This window comes from Mauremys mutica, chromosome 4 (assembly GCF_020497125.1).
Source record: "Mauremys mutica isolate MM-2020 ecotype Southern chromosome 4, ASM2049712v1, whole genome shotgun sequence".
NCBI classification, from domain to species: Eukaryota; Metazoa; Chordata; order Testudines; family Geoemydidae; genus Mauremys; species Mauremys mutica.
In genome coordinates, this window is record NC_059075.1 from 99116857 (window position 1) to 99134753 (window position 17897).

Sequence of the window (17897 nt, forward strand, 5' to 3'; positions counted from 1 at the left end):
TTTTTGTTCTTATCCATTTCCATGGAGATGACGCTGTCTAATTGCCAGGGCAGCTAACTTGTTCCCAATGCCATCTGACTCTTTAAAGCTTTAAAAACAAAAACAGTAACCAGTACCACAGTATCAAGTTCTTTAGGCATGTACACTCAGGTTTCAAAGATGGCTAGAAAGAGGGATTCTGTATTATTATTATCCTACTACCTTAGGTGTGTTCCTGGCACCTTACAGAAAAACAAAAATACAAGATCTCTACTCCCCGGAGCCTACAATCAAAACCAGACAGATAACACAAGAAATAACAATGGACCACGAGGATGAGAGAAAGTGGAAGATAGGAGATAACAGAAAATGAGGGAAAGGGAAAACCTACTCCTGGATGAGCTGTATGAGAAGTGAGTTTTGCTGAGTGGTTTGCTGGAAGTGAGAAGTTTCTTGCCACATAAGAAGAACTCTGTCTAGCTCTCAGAAACCCTTTGCTGTAGTATCTAGGCACAATTGACATAAGTAGGACACAGCAAGTTCTATCTAGGAATAGGCAGACCTTAGACTCTCCATTGTGGTTCTCTTTTCAGTATCCTGAATTAAATTGGTTTGTGAGTTTTCCTGTCCTTTTAGGAGCCAGAAGCCAAACCAGTGGGGCGGGCCTGCGAGAAATGCAGATGACTAAATTACACCTATTTTGTATATAAATTAGAGAAGGACCAAAATTGGAGCCAGTCCTGAACTTTGGGAAATGAGATAAAATGGGACCCAGATCTGCCCCATGTCTTGTTTTGGTTTCTTGTGGCTTTTGGTTGGTGTTGCAAAACAAAAAAGCTCTCTGGCGATGCTTTAGGAAAATCACTACTCTCCCAGACCACACCAAAATAACAACATATTTGTTTCACTCACTGAATACTGTGTAATGTTTCACTCTTCAGAAGAACTCTGTGTAGTTCAGTATGAGGGCTGGAGCGATGACACCTAAAACAAATAAACTGCTTCTTTGTGTTCAATTTAGGGTGACCAGATAGCAAGTGTGAAAAATCGGGACGGGGTGTGGGGTAATAGGAGCCTATATAAGAAAAAGACCCCAAAATCGGGACTGTCCCTATAAAATCAGGACATCTGGTCACCCTAGTTTAATTGTTTTCAACATTTTACTGGGTGCACAGCCAAGATGCAGTGAGGGGAGGACACCACTGAATATGATAACTAGCTTGAAAAGATCTTTCCTCTTTTTCTTTCCTTAAGTGGTCTGGCTGCCATTTTTCAGCAGGATCTTTGCAACCGTTATTTGATTTTCAGTGTCTGTTTCCAGCATTTGACTCATCTCTCTGACTAACACTCCTCACTCTGTATTGCACATGAAAGTCAAGGAAAATCAAAGTTTAAACAAATTAATTAGTAATAGCCTTGGACAGAATGATGCTGAAGGGAGTCTGTTCAACTTATTAGATAACATATGCACTGGAACATACAAGCTATGCTTGTCCTACTGAAGGTAGCATTTGCCTCAGACTTCAGAGGAACTAGCACTGATAAAAGATGTTTCCGGTTGCACTTGTAACCCACGTTACCATAGTGTAGGTCTTTGTCTCTTAAGTGGCTGATCCATATAAAGATTAATAAGAATGGTAGAGCTGCCAGCTGGGGAGCTTAGTTTTTTTAGATCAAGCAGTTAAAGTTTGTGCTTTTAGCATGAGAAATCCGAGGTCCACTGATGCCCCGTGGTGGAGCTTGTCACGTGTGCATTGAACTGTTACTCTGGAAAATTAATGAGAGGTTCTCAGGAAAGGTGGCAATGATATTCCTAGGCACGGCCCACCCTTGATTCTCTAGTAACTTCTTTCACCGGGAATTGGTTTTGTGGTTTGGGAGCTGATGGTTTGGGAAAGTGTCCAGACTAACACAGAACTTTGAAGGTTTGGAAGCTCCTATTGTTCCTAGTCGCTGCTGATCTGGGCTGGATGTGAGCTGAGGGCCTACAGGTGAAACGTTCCCTATCCCAGGACCTGTAACATAAGCCATCTAATCCTCATCTTTGATGAATTTTAAGTGCAGATTCAGAGCTTGTAAAAATGCATGCTTGTACTGTAGGAAACATTCAAGGATATGAGGGCATGCAACCTTCTCCAAAGCACCTGCCCCTCTGCCTGTAGGAAGCACTAACATAGCTGAGTTTTTCTGCTCATTCTATTTAGAGAATGGTGTATTGTGCAGCTGACTCTATTTTGAATGCTTTCATTGTGATCACAGTGCTGGTTCATACCTAATGGTTCTGCTTTAAATGGGAGGACTCTTTTCTTAAGTGATTTCCTCATGCCACAGTGTGGGGTATCTATACAATTAAAAAAGTGGAACAAGTTCTCCCACCTATACTTACATTAAGTAATACCCTGCTGTGAAATTAGTTCCATTGATTTCACTGGGAATAAAATAGTTCTCACCACAAACAAGGGTGGCAGAACTGGCCCCATGACTTTTTTGAAGATAATGTAGGCAGCATAATTAGAGTTCTAATCTTTCATTGTTACTGACTGCTGGGTGCAGAATCAAGTATGTTATCTCATTATACAGAACATGCCATTATGAGTGCCAGTCATACAAAACATCAGCCACAGATTAAGGAATTTTATTTTCCTTTCAATACAAAAAGATTTCCCCTTCCAAGAGGATAGCCAAGCTGAGGGTATGAAAAAAGAGAGATGACATGTTTCAATGACAGCAGGTATTTTACCATATCTACCTGATTCTTATCCATCTAATATAGTTTCACTTCTTCTGTAAATGTTATGCCCCCACAACAGAACCTGAAATACCAACAATGTATTTGTTTAAGGAGAGTGTTTCCATGTCATCTGACGATCTGTAAGCCATGTTACATTAGTCTCTTGTAACCTTTATTATTTAACATGCTTCACTGAACATGTTAAAACACAGGAACTTCACTGGAAAGAGTTTGCAAACTAATTCAAAAAAATACAGGCTGAGATTTTCAAAGGCGACTAGGGGAGTTAGGCACCCAGATTGAAATGAAATTCCATTGGAGTTAGGTGCTTCACTGTCATATTCACCTTTGCAAATATACAATATGCAGGCAAATATATAGGCACAACCAATAGGCAAAAGTTGAGGTCTGAGAAGGTGTGAATGTATCACTGGTGGTGAGATGAAGCTCATTAGAAAAATGTAGAGGGAGCAACCATCTATTGGCAGGGGCATGGACTAGATGACCTAACAGGTCACTTTCATCTCTAAACTTCTGTGAATATGTATCATCCCATGGCCAACGTAGAAAGGCTTTGGGAAAGCAGTGTGCTATCAGGAAGGATTTAGGCAGGGGTGCTTGTTGCACAGGAAGTGGGAAGCTGTTTGAAGGATGTAGAGAAGTGAGGAACAGCATGAAGGATGACATGAAGAGTGAAGGGAAAAGAGCCATATGGCGTAAGGTTTAAGTTGGACCAAACCATATATGAACATAGACAGTATTTGTGTAGTCATCTTTCTACAGTTGTGCCTTATCCAATTTCACCTTTCAGTGGCTGTATAGCAAACCCAAATCAGCTGGTTGATTCATGTAAAACAATTTCAGAAGGCAGGTATTAGATTAAGACACACTCATTTAATAAGTGACCTACACTCAATTTGAGTTAAGAGATGAAAGGCCTCTGCATTCGCTCAATAGGTCACGTAGTCCTCTGCATATTAAACAAGGCACTTAGTCAAAGGCCAAATTATCAGTTAAACTTCCAGATAACTGAAGAATAAAATATATCTTCTTAAGTCTGTTCTGATTCCCATGTTAATATTATGCCCTCAGCTTGGCTATTCTCTTGGAAGGGGAAATAATGCTCTCCAAATACTATTTTGATGTCATGGGGTTTTCCCTCGGCTAATACATTATACACCTTTTGGTCTAGGAATTCCTATTGAATGTAGCTGAAGTCAGGTAAGTTATTTAGCCTTTGCTATCTATATAAAAGACTTGTTGAGACTCAAATCACTGACCAATGGAGCCCAACAGTAGTAGTATCATTTTATAATTGTATTATTATTTTTCGTTTTGTTTTAAAGCAACCACATAACATTCTGCAAAGACGTTTAATGGAGACAAATTTATCAAAATTACGAAACAACCGAGGGACATGGACTCCAAAGAACGACATCTCAGCACAGACCAATAAGCTGAATCAAACCAAGCCAGACAACCCAAAGAAAAAGGAGGAAGAAGAGTTAATATTAGTGTGCTGTCAGGTAATGCTTCCTCCGATTCTTTACCAGCTTTTCCTAAATCCTTTTATCAGCAGTGCAGGAGGAATTGAACCCACCCATATAATAAAGGCACAACTAGGCTCCATGTATTCCAGGTTTAGTGTTATGAAGCCCAATGTTTTTGTTGATGGGATATTATTTTTGACAGGTGTCTGTTTTCCTTCATACAAGGAAATGAACAATGTTGACAGCCCTGAAAAAATGCATTATTATTTTCCAGCTAACTGTTCTCTCTCATACAACGGATATAATAGCAGTTCTGCAAAACAAAGGCTCCAGTAAAAACACAGCTGTTATGCTGGGTGACCCAAACATAAGTCTCCTGGGGCTTTGGAGTTCCTGTGCTCCTGAGATGCCCAGTACATTAATCTTTCCATCATCATCACTAACTTCCCCTCAGAGAAGGCAGCCTGAGTATGGTAGAGCTGTGTGTGTCAAACTCTAAAGCAGTGGTCCCCAACGTGGTGCCTGTGGGCGCCATGGCGCCCACTGGGGCATTTATGTGCACCCACCTAGTGCCCAGCAGGGGACCTCCCGGGGACAGAGAACTCAGGCTGCGGGCGTGGTGTTCTCTGTTCCTGGCAGGTGCGGGGCGCACCTAGTGCCCAGCAGAGAAGAGAATCTGGGGCCCCACGCCTGCTGGGGACTGAATACTCCAGGGCTGCGGGCACCGGTGTTCTCTGTCCTCGCGGCTTTTCTCCGGCTTCTCTCTTCTCTCTGGATTCATATATTACGTAATATGAATTTTTTTTTATTATTTAATGTACAAATACAAAATAAGCCTTGAAAAGTTGTTGGCGCCCGCCACGCTCTTCTGAAAACATGAATGTGCTACGGGTTACAAAAAGGTTGGGGACCACTGCTCTAAAGCCTTCCTCTCTAGGCAGGCATGGGTCTGTCTGTGTGGGAATGCCCCAGGGAACATCCTGACTGCCATTCCCTTTGACATTGGAGCATATAGGTTAGCAGATCTGGGACATGTTTATTTCAAAAGTTGGGATAATTTTGTTTTGTGATTAAACCCCCCTACCCTCAGCATCCCCTGTATCTTAGTCCCCTCAGCGTCCCATCTTTCTTCCCATAAGGGTCCCCTTTCCTGCCAATTCCTAATGTTGGATTTAGCAGAAGATGCTTATTTATAGAGAGCCAACAGGATGCTCAGTGCTGTATATATGTTCAGATCCTCAGATGCTGTAATGTGGCATAGCTCCTCTGAAATCTGTGTGGTGACGTTGATTAGCATCAGCTGAGGAGCCAGGCCTGTAATGTTTGAAGGGGATAGGGAAGTTTTGATTGCCAGTATGTGGCCTCCAGTCAGCACAGTGACTTTATCACTCTCCATTGAGAAGCTATACCAGCCGAGGAATGGGATCTGAGACCTTTGGGAAAAGGGCAATCCCAGAACACCACAATAAGGACTGTTTTTTTAGATATCTGATTGGCCCAATAGCTACAGATAAAGATTCAATGGGATTGCAGGTGCTCAGCACCTCACAGGATCCAACCCTACGTCTTCATTATTCTGTAGAGGCGTTTCATTTAAACATTAGTCTGAAATCCTCATGTGCACTAAGCCACAGTTGAGAGGCTGAGGGAAATAGAAAAGAAAGTGCTGGAACAGTGAAACCTCAATGGTGACATAGCAGGTGCTATTGGAGTCCTGTGTTCCATGTACATGGACCTTTGCACAGATGCAATTAACACTGGATTTCTTTCTTACATTCTGTTGTTCCTTCCAAACACTCTTGTTTTCTCCTTGCAGTGTGCTGGAAAGGACTTGAAAGCTGTGATTGACACCAGTTGTCAGTATAATCTCATATCGTCCGCATGTTTGGATAGACTGGGGTAAGCGGCCTGTTTAAACCTAACTCATGGTACAAGGCAGCATGTTGAGTACTCATACATGGTATCATTGCTGCTGTACAAACGAGGAAAGCTTTCAGAATTTCCAAATTATTTCTGAAATGGTGTTTAGGGGCCTGTTCTTCTGCCCACTGACATCAGTGGCAAACATTTTCCGCATCAAAAAGAAAGGAAATATATTTAACAATATTAGAAGACTGACTTACAATAATGTATGGCAAAACTCCCACTGACTTTAATGGAGCTGGGTAAAGCCATCGGTGTTGATATTTCCCCCTAGCAACATTGAGGTTTCAAGATCAGCTTACCATGATTATGCAAACAACTGTAATTGTTCCCTAAGCACCATTACACACGACTAGGTAAATAATGCCCATTTTCCGTAAAGTCTGTTGTTTATTTGCACAATAGTCTTTAATGGCTGCAAAGCAGCTGCACCTGCTATGAACAAGGAAGTAAATCACATGCATCTGACACTGACAAGTGATGATGATGCATTTAGGGCTCAGTCCTGGAAGGTGCTGAGCACTCCTGAGAGGGGAGAAGAACTCTCGACTCCCAGTGAAGCCAATGGAAGTTGACAATGCTCAGCATCATCCATGGTGAGCCTTTACACAACAGACCAGAATGGCGCCTGATGTGTCGGTTCTTCTCCATTTACATGTCAGACTTGATTCTTATACTATTTTCAGTCCCCTTAGAAAAAACAGTCCCAGCCATCAAAGAGAAAGTCTAACGAGCTGGCTTAGATCAATATATGGGCCAATTTCTGCTCCTACTGAAGTCAATGGGAAACTTCCAATTGGCTTCAGTGTCAAAATCCCTCCCTGTCAAAGAGAGAGGAAATACATTTAAATATTAAAGTACAGACTTACAGCGATGTATAGTATTGGGCCCTATATCAGGAAATTCAAAATTAAAGCAGTCACTGCCTCTGTATATTTATGTGTACTACAGTAGCACCTCAAGGCACCAATTGAGATCCAGACCCCACTGTGCCCAGTGCTGTACTGACACACACAGTAAGAAATGATCCCTCCCCTGAAGGAGTTAGTCTAAAAATAAATAAATAAAAAAACAGAGTATTATTAACCCCATTTTACAGATGAGGACCTGAGGCACAGAGGTCTTCAGGTCACTCAGGAAACCTAAGGCAGAGCTGAAAGCTTGAACCTGGACCTGAGTTTCTTGCTAGTGCTTTGACCAAAAGACCATTCTTTCTCTCAGCCAGCCTTTTGGGCCATTTCAGTTTTATGTTTGCTATGAGATATGAGGAGGTTGTCCTCCAGTGTGATTAATACAATAGCTTTTGTTAGTTTAAATCAGACATCTAACCCATTCAGTTCTGGCATCCACTGATGCTCTTGTGTTGCAGCAGAATGCAGCAGCACAGTTTACTTCAAAATGACGTAGATGATACATGGATCAACACTGAAAAAATTAGGATGATTTAATATAGGCTTTTATATTTCATGCGGCCATTGAAATCAGAGATGGAAAATACCTATTAAGAGATCTCATCCATTTCTCTGCCAGTACAGGAAGGTGCTTATAGTACATTGTCTAGTATTACTTTGTGCAGTCTGGTGTTTAAAGGTCCCAGGAAAGGACTCCACCCACTGGACTCCTTCACTACCTAAGAGGTTTCACCATCAGAATGTTCTTGATATTCACTGAATTATCCCTTTCTTTTTTCATCCTTTTACACCTATGCCTTGTGCCACCCTAAATACTCTCCTTACATGTTAGGTAAGAGATCAATTTAATTAGTCTGAAGTGATCTTCTAACAAATCCTCCGTGCTTAGCAGTGAGAGATATTAATGGGATCTCTCTGCAGAGAGGATAAGAAGGATCCCACTTCATTATCATTTAAATACCTCCTTTTGCTGGTTATGGATAGAGCCTTCCTACTTTTCAAGCTTGCTTTCAGGCTGATTTTCTGTCCAAATGAACATAAATGAACACATTCATTACATGCCCTCAAGGAGCTATCACTGTGCATCCATCTTGTACTAAGGTTCTGTCTGTGTGGCGAGCTCCATCCACTGCTCTGCTTTTCTTAACTAAGTCTGGTTCTGATTTGCAACCAAAAGCAATTTAGAAAAGGCAAAAATCCATGTGCCCTCCCTCAAGTAATTGTTCTCTCCTTTGCTGCAGGCCACATTCAGCCCTTGGTTACAAATGTGCAACTCCACTGAAGTCAATCTGGCCCTGACTAAGGGACAAAATAGGCCAGATCTTGCCTTCTCCTCAGCTTCCTGTGCACTGCTCTAGTGGCACAAAGGGGGCAGAAATCAGCTGCATCTCACCTGTAGATGTAGATCCAGCATACCTGGCTCCTACAGACTTCCTTCCTTGCAGCCCTCAAAATAGGTAGTATTTAAGGAACAGGAAGGGGAATGTCCTGGATGGGAGTGTGGCCAGAGTGCTGCACTCCTGTCCTCTACTGGCAGACAGCTCCTTGGACATTCTTTCCAGCTCATGGAGTTTACAGCAGCACCCAGTCTGCTCTGAACATTTCCAGGGTCAACATAAAGCCAGTCTGAAGATCAAGGAGAAACAAGTGGCTCCCTGATGCCTTTCCCCACCTGCTTTGCTGTTCCCATCAGAAACTGGGTGCACCAGAGGATCTAGGCTGGTGATTTTAGCTAACATCACAGAAAGCCATGGAATTCCCGCCAAATCAATTGAGCTACTTTTTTCTATATAACGAACCCTTAACATTGAATATTCAATAGCAAATTTCCATGTCCCCCTCTGGCTGTTAGCTTCTTAGCGGGACAATGGAACACAGGAGTGGCACCAGGGTTTCTGGCGCCCTAGGCAGAATTCGGGGGGCAGCATTTTGTGCGGTCCCCACGGGGCGCGCGGGAGCTTCCGGTTCCACTCCCATCGCGCCGCCGAAGAAGGACCCTCTGCCGAAATGCCGCAGGCGACAGCGGCAGTCATTGAGCTGCTCAATTGTCTGCTGCTGTTTTCCGCGGCACGTCGGCAGAAGGTCCTTCTTCAGTGGCACGACGGAAGCAGAACCAGAAGCTCCCGTGCGCCCCGTGGGGAGCACACAAAATGCTGCCCCCCGAATCCTGGCACCCTAGGCGACCAACTAGGGTCACCTAATGGAAGCGCCGGCCCTGATGGAACAGCTCAGAGAGCCTTCTGCATCCCATGGGTCAGATTTTCAGAACTGCTGGTTCCCCAAAACTCCAATTGAAGTCCATGGGAGCTGCATGTGCTCAGCTTCTATGAAAATCAGGCTCTTTGGTCCTGACCCTGCAAGATACCAATCTCCCCTCCACCCCAATTAAGTCAATGGGAGTTTAGGGTGTTCGGCACCTCTTGCGAGGCTCAGGCTGTATGATCTTTTTTTGTATCATGGGACTATGAGCCTGAATTCCTGTTCTTTTAGCTACATTACTCACCATCTGCTGATGAATCATAACTCAGCCAGCAATGATGTCTACACACTGAGATAGCAGAGAAGAGACCCACTTGCCAGCTCCATAAAAAAGCTTTGCATCCCCAGCTGAGATATCTATTGACATCAGGGGCAAGACCCAATGCATCTCTTTGCCCTATATTTTACTATAAGCTCTATCTGTCAGTCTGTGTCTAGGCATTTACACTGCACTCAGTATACCTGAACACCTACACCTCCTATAAGATCTAAATACGCCATATCATAATTCATTATAGAAATTGGACAATAGCCTTTGAAGAGAGTCCCTCCGTGGCTGAATTTGCCCCATTCTCTAATAATTCCTGGTGCAGCCAGGCAGAGCGCTGCTTAATATCATGCGACTGTTGGTGGAAAACAGGATTTCCTAATATTGTGATTATACTTCTCCTGAGTGGATTATCAATTTAGATGGTGAGGTCATCACTTTGTGGTGCTTAGTCATGTGCATTTGGTAGAAATATTATTGGTAATGACCTGCTTCACTCTGAGCAATCACAATAATTAATCAGAATGTTAAATGGTAATGAAATCAGCTAAAGGAGTTTTGCCATTCTGTTCAGTTTAGCTGTTGTAGAGGGAAAGTATTCCACTTCACTATCTTTAATGTGCCTGGCAAACCAGAACACATGGAAAGATCAAAAGAAATGGAAATCAACAGAATTAAGAAATGGAAACTCTTTGGTCCTTCACTCGGCAAGACAGTTCTATGGGACAGGAAAATGGCTCTTTTAATGGAGCTTGCCTCAAAGTGCCTTGTTCAGAGTTGGTTCCTCTAGAGATGACTGCTCTTGCAAAGCAGATTTGTAGGGGGAAAAAAACACCTTACAACAATAAAAAATGACTCTGGATTATCCCAGGCCAGAATTATCGCTTTGTGTTTGAATGTCTACTTAATTTCAGTTCAACATAAAATGTGAAAAAATGTACTGAAATAATCCATACATGTTATCAGAATAGTCTATGGAATGTAGTAATCTAGGGAAAATACTGTGCTTGTTGAAATATAATACATCATTGACAAGCATTTCCTCTTCTGCTGGATATTTTATTTATATGTCACTACTTCCAGTGAAGTAACCTGTCATCATCTGCTAATGAACAAAAATCACATATGCTCTCCTAGCTGTAAGATACTCTGGAGAAGTTTTGGGCCAAATGATGATATGGTGTTAGTGGTTCAACATGCCTTGAATTCAAAGCAGAGCAGCACATGCTTACACCAGGGCTGAATTTGGAACTTTATTACTAGAAGACAGTTTGGGATTAACAGATTCTTCTGTCCTGGGGAAATGAGAGAGAACTCTAAGGAACAGACTCCTGCAGAAACAAGCTGTGAAATACAACCCAAAATAATTTCTTCATAAAGGGCTTGATCCTGCCCCATTGAAACTAATGGGACTTTTGTCATTGACTTAAACTGGAGTAGGATCAGGTCAGGATACAGTATCATCACAGATAGGTTACCAATAAAGCAGCTTCAGATGATAATCACTTAATAGGAATGAACGGACAGCTCAAAGAATATAGTTTTACTGCCATCTCAGCTGAACACCCACTGTTAAATGCAATTACTGGTTTCAATGTACAGGTTAAAGGAGCATATCAAAACATACAAGACTGAAGGTGTGAAGATTTCATTACCACGCAATATGAAAGTGATTGGCCAGATAGAACATTTAGCTGTTACAGTGGGAACTATCCACGTGGACTGTTCTGCAGTTGTCACAGGTAAGTGGTTGGGCAGTATCTTTCCAGTGCTGTAGATATGATATAAGCTGATCCCATATCTATTTCAGTGTGCTATGAAGTAGGTAGCATGTTCATTTTTGCTCATCAACAACAAGTGTGAAGCTGTTTGACCATTTTAAAAATAGAGATCTTTAATATAAGAATGAAAGTATGTTTTTTTCTCTTAGTGTTTTAAAGTGAATTTATTGCTGGATCAACAGTTCAAGTCTGTCTGTTTATCCACAGAGCAGGTATCATAAAGGCATCAGCATGTAAGATTCCCTGTAGTTCCCTGCCAATAACATATTTTGTCCCTGACCTGGAAATAGGGTGACCAGATGTCCTAATTTTATAGGGACAGTTCCCGATTTTTGGGTCTTTTTCTTATATAGGCTCCTTTTACCCCTCCCCCCCATCCCAATTTTTCACATTTGCTGTCTGGTCACCCTACCTGGAAATAGTTTAGTCTCCATGGCGTATTCTATCCTTGGTGCCTCTATTGTGACTGCCAAAAAAGATGATTATTTTGTGTTGTGGAAATCTGATCACAAGGAATTGGATGGAAGTCACCAAACTCATTTCACACCAGGGCCTGATCAGGCAGTAACAACTTTCAGTCACTACCCTCTTTGGGTCACTGTCAGACACTGACCTAGAGGTGAAAAGCTCTGTAGTCTACTTCTGATCCCTCAAGGCTCATTCAATCCCCTTAGCAACTGACAGGGGCGGCTCTAGGGATTTTGCTGCCCCAAGCATGGCAGGCAGGCTGCCTCCGGCAGCTTGCCTGCGGAGGGTCCGCGCCTGCGGGAGGTCCGCCAAAGCCGCGGGACCAGCGGACCCTCCACAGGCAAGCCGCCGAGGGCAGAGCGCCCCCCGCGGCTTGCCGCCCCAAGCACGCGCTTGGCGTGCTGGGGCCTGGAGCCACCCCTGGCAACTGATCTGTATTTAGCTGAATGTCTTTTCGTACAAAGTGGAGCTATTTGCAAAGAATACAATAGATCAGTGTATCCCAAACTTGGGACGCTGCTTGTTTAGGGAAAGCCCCTGGCGGGCCGGGCCGGTTTGTTTACCAGCTGCATCTGCAGATGTGGCCGATCGTGGCTCCCACTGGCCGCGGTTCGCTGCTCCAGGCCAATGGGAGCTGCTGGAAGCAGCAGCCAGTACGTCCCTGGGCCCGTGCCACTTCCAGCAGCTCCCATTGGCCTGGAGCAGTGAACTGTGGCCAGTGGGAGCCGCGATCGGCCGGACCTGCAGACGCTGCAGGTAAACAAACCAGCTTTGCCCGCCAGGGGCTTTCCCTAAACAAGCAGCGTCCCAAGTTTGAGAAACACTGCAGTGGATCATTGTTAATTCAGATCTGATTTTTTTTTTAACAGAAGAAAATGAGAAAAACTTCTCCCTTGGGCTTCAGACCTTGAAATCTCTGAAGGTAGGATTTCTCTTGTGTGTACCCTCTTGTTCTTTTACTATTGCAGAGGGGATTACTATGGGTTTTTTATTTCCCCTCTTACATTAGTATTTATTATTATTTTAGTGTGTCATAAATATGGAAAAGCATCACCTTGTACTGGGGAAGACAGAGAGAGAAGAAATCCCATTTGTTGATAATAACATCTCCACAAATGGAGAGAAGTAAGTGTGTCATTCTAAAGTTATTCTGGAATCTCATGTATATGTTCTCCTCTTAGCCTGGAATGCAGATCTGGCTAAAGCAGTCATCAAACTGGACCTGATCCAAAGTCCATTGATAGAAAAGGAAATCTTTTCATCTACATCAGAGGGCTTTGAATCGGGCCACTGGATTGTTTTTGGCTGATTCTTGTCCTGTTTTTGTAAGCTACCCTCAAACAATAGAGGGGTCATTTTCAAAGAGATACACAGAGGGGTTTGACTTAGCCACTTGGCTCTTTTTGAGGCTAATGGGGGTCATCTGCCTGACTCCTGGCACTCTGCTTTGAGAATGGTCCCTGAGAAATATTTTTTCTGGAAAGGACTTTAAACACAAGGGAAATGAATACACACAAAGCTGTTACTAGCCCACAGTGCAGAAATGTTGTGAAGCACTTCAAGGTAGTGTTCTTACCCCTTCCCCCCCATCCCATCCTGACACCAATGGTGCCTCTCTGCTGAGTTAGCTGATGGCCCGAGGCTGCGCAGAACAGCTTCCCAGTGGAGGAGAAATCAGTGGCTTGCAGTCTGGGTATATTCTAAGAGTCACTTGCTTTATTTACATACACCAGTCCTGAATTGAGGCATTCTCGGAGCATGCAGGACAATTCCTTCTTCCAGGAATAATGATACACCTCTACCATGATATAATGCTGTCCTCATGAGCCAAAAAATCTTACCACGTTATAGGTGAAACCATGTTATATTGAACTGGCTTTGATCCACCGGAGTGCGCAGCCCCTCCCCCCGAGCACATTATATCCGAATTCGTGTTATATCAGGTCGCGTTATATTGGGGTAGACGTGTAATAACAACACCTAGCTCTTCCCATCAAAGATCTCAAAGCACTTTACAAAGGAGTAGCATTAGCCCTCTTTTCAGCTGAGAAAAATGAGACACAGAAAGATGAAGTTTCCTAAGGTAACCAGAGCTACAGCTAGAACCCAGATTTCCTGAGTCCTAGTCTGGTGCCCTGTCCATTAGGCCACACTATATCTCTCTTTGAGTGTTACATCAACGTCTGGTTACTAGAGAGCTACTTTACCTCAAATATGGACTCTAATCAGAGACCAAAGCAGAGACCAAACTCACCTGCAGCTCACACAGCTCCCTCTTTCCGGACCACTGCTCTTTACAACAAAAACTTACAGCAACACAGCATGTCTTCCCAAAGCTGAACATTTGCTCATTGCTAAGAAAAAGAACTGGGAAGACTGTGTGTAAGAGCACCACCTGCTGACCCGGGACATAACAGTATTGTAGCTTTTCATAGTGTTGTTCAGGTGTCTTTTAGCAGCCTGTTATTATCAATAATTATTTGTATTATAGTAATACCTACAGACTTCAACTAGTTCAAGGCCCTGTTATGCTAAAGATGACCCCAATAAATACAGCCTAGTGGCAATGAGAAATAAATAGGACTTCAGCTATTTCTATTTGCTTTCATATGGCAACATGCACAAAAAGTAGGCCCATGTACTAATAACTAGATTAGAGAGTCTGGGCATGTGTATATTCAGTGGTTGCCATTAAAAGTCAATGTTTACCAACAGTTGACACACAATTGTCCGTGAGATACCACTGTTCTTTCCTATTCTAAGCAGAGGGAAATACTGACTGTGTGGTGCTTGTGGTCCAATGTTGACTTTTTAATGACAACATCTGTATGCAAGTCTCTGGCATTTCTCCACTACCATCCTTTGCAAATCGTATATTTTATCATGATGATACCAGATCGTGCTGCACCCCTGGCATACACAAAACTCCTGTTGACTCCCAACAAATTTACTACCCGTGGGTCGACTGAGTGCAGAATGCTGCCCTGTTGCTACTTGGGTTAGGATTGAAATTTGGGATACTTGGTCCTTGGGAAATTTGGGATTAGGAATATCATTTAGATGACCCTTTCAACCTACAAGGTAAAAACAGCGTGCTTGGGCCTAGATAAACTAATGTGGCTATTTCAGGGACCTTTTCCTTCAAGACATATGTGAATATGGCAGAAGCTAAGGTTGTGGTCTGCTAGAACTGGCACCAGTAAGAGGTGCTAATATTGCTAAATATTACTATCTCTTATTACTGTCTAGGGTCCAGTCTTGCCATTTTTACTCAGCCAAAATGTAACCCGCAGACTTCAGTGCACCCACTGTTTCCCAATTCCTACGACTCTGGGCAAAAAGCACCTACCCTTACCCAGTTCCTAGTACTCAGGGCCACCCACGCCCACTTCCTAGGGCTTGGTGTAATCTGGTTAATTTAAGTACCAACCCTTACCCTTCCATGGGCTCAAGGCATACTCTGCTACAGATTTGCAGGATCTTTTTACCAGTGAAAGACCCTTACACAGAAATATCCTTCTCCTCTATTTATTAACAATTACCAAGAAAAAAACACGTTAGGCTCCGTGTGTGCTCCAGGGCTGGAGCACCCATGGGGAAAAATGGTCACCAGCAGCCCCCCTATCATCCCCCAGTGCCTCCCCGCCCACTGGTTGGCTGGCCGATCAGCGCCTTTCCCTCCCTCCCTGTGCCTTCCTCCTGCCGCAATCAGCAGTTTTGTGGTGGGGGGAGAGGAGCAGAGCAAGGATCTGGCATGCTTGGGGGTGGGACAGGGGCAGAAAGAGGTGGGGTGGGGACTTGGGGAAGGGGTTGAGTGGGGGCAGGGCCTGGTGCAGAGCCGGGGGTTGAGCACCCCCCATCCCCCCGGCACATTGGAAAGTCGGTGCCTGTGCTAAGCATACAATGCTATGCTTACTAGTCCTGATCACACAAGCAGACTTTCCCTATTGGCTACGCAAGGTCGGTCACGGCTGGGTTCTGGTTCCTTGCTGCACATCATGGTCATGCAGAGGATTCTTAGCAGCTCTGATTTTAAGCTATGTCTTGTGGGGTGAGTTCTTCTTCTTCTTTCAGGTCTTTCCTTCTTATTATTTTCCCCCTGCTGGTCTCCTTCTTGGACCCCAGTTTATATAGTGAAATTTGAGTCCTTCTTAGCTATACCTTAACCAATCATTTTACTAAAATATTACATAATAATTCTTCGACCAATCCTAACATATTGCAAAATAATTCTTTAACCAATAATACCCCACCACCGTAGTTGATTTAAATCTTGCAAAATGAGTTATGCAACAGACAGAAACAATCAAAGAACCAGACAGAGATCATACAGCTGAACAATAGAGAAGTATTCAGAGGGGTAGCCGTGTTAGTCTGTATCAGCAAAAACAACGAGGAGTCCTTGTGGCACCTTAGAGACTAACAAATATATTTGGGCATAAGCTTTCGTGGGATAGAACCCACTTCATCCGATGCAAAACAATAGAAGTATAGATTTTACAATCACAACTGTTAAGTGATTCCTTGCCAGACAGAATGCCATCAAACAACGTTTTCTTTAAACATCTTGAGATTCCCTTGCTTATCTGTGATGGCGGGTAATATTAGGAGGGGGAGTCTTCTTAACAGCCCGATATTACATTGTTCTGATATAATTTAGAAGGAATGTGAGGAATTGACTTTTTGCTTCTTGGCTCTTGGCTGCTGCTCTCCTAATGTGGCTGCAGAAAATAGCCCTGGCCCTTACAAAAACTCCTATTGTATTACATTCTTTTTTTTCTTTCCATTTCAGCTCTTCTGAGGAATAAAGACGGAAACACTCACAAATGAGAAACCCTGACATCAAAGCAAAGCTGTGCAGCTGTTCCAGAGGAAATTGCAACATGTATAATTGATAACACCTATGCTAGGCTAGAGCTGTAAAGCTAAATTAAATCATATTCAGTAGCCAGTAACTTAGCAATGTTGTCTTGTTTTTGAGATAGAAACATATGCTTATTTTCTAGACTCTAATATAGTGCACCACTGATTATGAATGGTCTGACAAACCTGATGAGTTTACTCTAATGATGCGAAAAGTACTTTTTATAGCAGCCTCAAATGAAATAATTGTGTTTATCTGTGATTAGAAGCTACCAGAATTAGATTTTTACTAATGATTTTTTCAATAGCTACTATTTATATACACTAAATTGACACCACCAGGTTCAAATAGCCATAAAAGGAAGCCACTCGTATTAAAATATCAACATAAATATCACATATTGGTAAAAAAAAATCATCCTAATAGCCATAACATTGTTGCCATGTTATTAAGAATGTGACTGTGGAGTCTATGAGAAGAACAATCATATGATTATTCACTGATCAAATTTGTCTTCAGGACTTCTATTTACCAGAAGACTATTGCCAGGACTAATCATAGTTCAATAACAGCAATTCTGGAAAATTCTCCATCCTGCTAGATTTGCATGTTGAGCCATAAAGAAAGAAACAAGCACAAAGTTTTACTGTTTAAAAAGCAGCCGTGCTGCTGATAGGCAATTTGGCCTACGAGATTCAGTCGTGAACCGAGCCTTAGTGGTGTAGGATATTGTGATCCAAATTCACTTTGAGCGCCTTTGCTTTTCTCCCCACCCAAGTGCTACTCCATGAGCCTATGCCAACACAACAGCTCTAGCCTGAGCTTGAAACTACCCTTGGAGCCAGGGCCGGCTCCAGACCCCAGCGCGCCAAGCAGGCGCATGGGGCGGCATTGTCCCGGCAGGGCGGCATTTGGCTCCGGCAGACCTTCCGCAGTTATGCCTGCGGGAGGTCCACCGGAGCCTCGGGACGAGCGGACCTGCCGCAGGCATGACTGCGGAGGGTCCCCTCTTCCCGCGGCTCCGCTTGAGCTCCCGCAGGCATGACTGCGGCGGCTGCGCTGGTCCCGCGGCTCGGACGGAGCTCCCGCAGGCATGCCTGCGGATGCTCCACCGGAGCCGCGAACCAGCGCACCCGCCGCAGACGCTTCTGCCCCAGCCGCGGGACCGGGGAAGGGCGGCGAGCGCGCCGCCCTGCTTGGGGCGGTGTAATTTCTAGAGCCGC

General features: G+C 43.6%; 1 protein-coding gene across 2 annotated transcripts in view; it reads left to right on the top strand.

Annotated features, from left to right (window-relative positions):
- NRIP3 (nuclear receptor interacting protein 3) overlaps positions 1–17570 on the top strand; it is a 45099-nt gene extending 27529 nt beyond the window's left edge. The window contains exons 3-8 of one of the 2 annotated variants that reach the window (XM_045015400.1): positions 4057–4236; positions 6017–6099; positions 11164–11303; positions 12680–12732; positions 12838–12935; positions 16603–17570. In XM_045015400.1, coding sequence (XP_044871335.1) covers positions 4057–4236; positions 6017–6099; positions 11164–11303; positions 12680–12732; positions 12838–12935; positions 16603–16618 — 570 coding nt within the window. In that variant the 3' untranslated portion in view covers positions 16619–17570. The remainder of the gene's footprint in view (positions 1–4056; positions 4237–6016; positions 6100–11163; positions 11304–12679; positions 12733–12837; positions 12936–16602) is intronic. The other variant, XM_045015399.1, reaches the window with a different exon arrangement.
- The last annotated feature ends 327 nt before the right edge of the window (positions 17571–17897 follow it).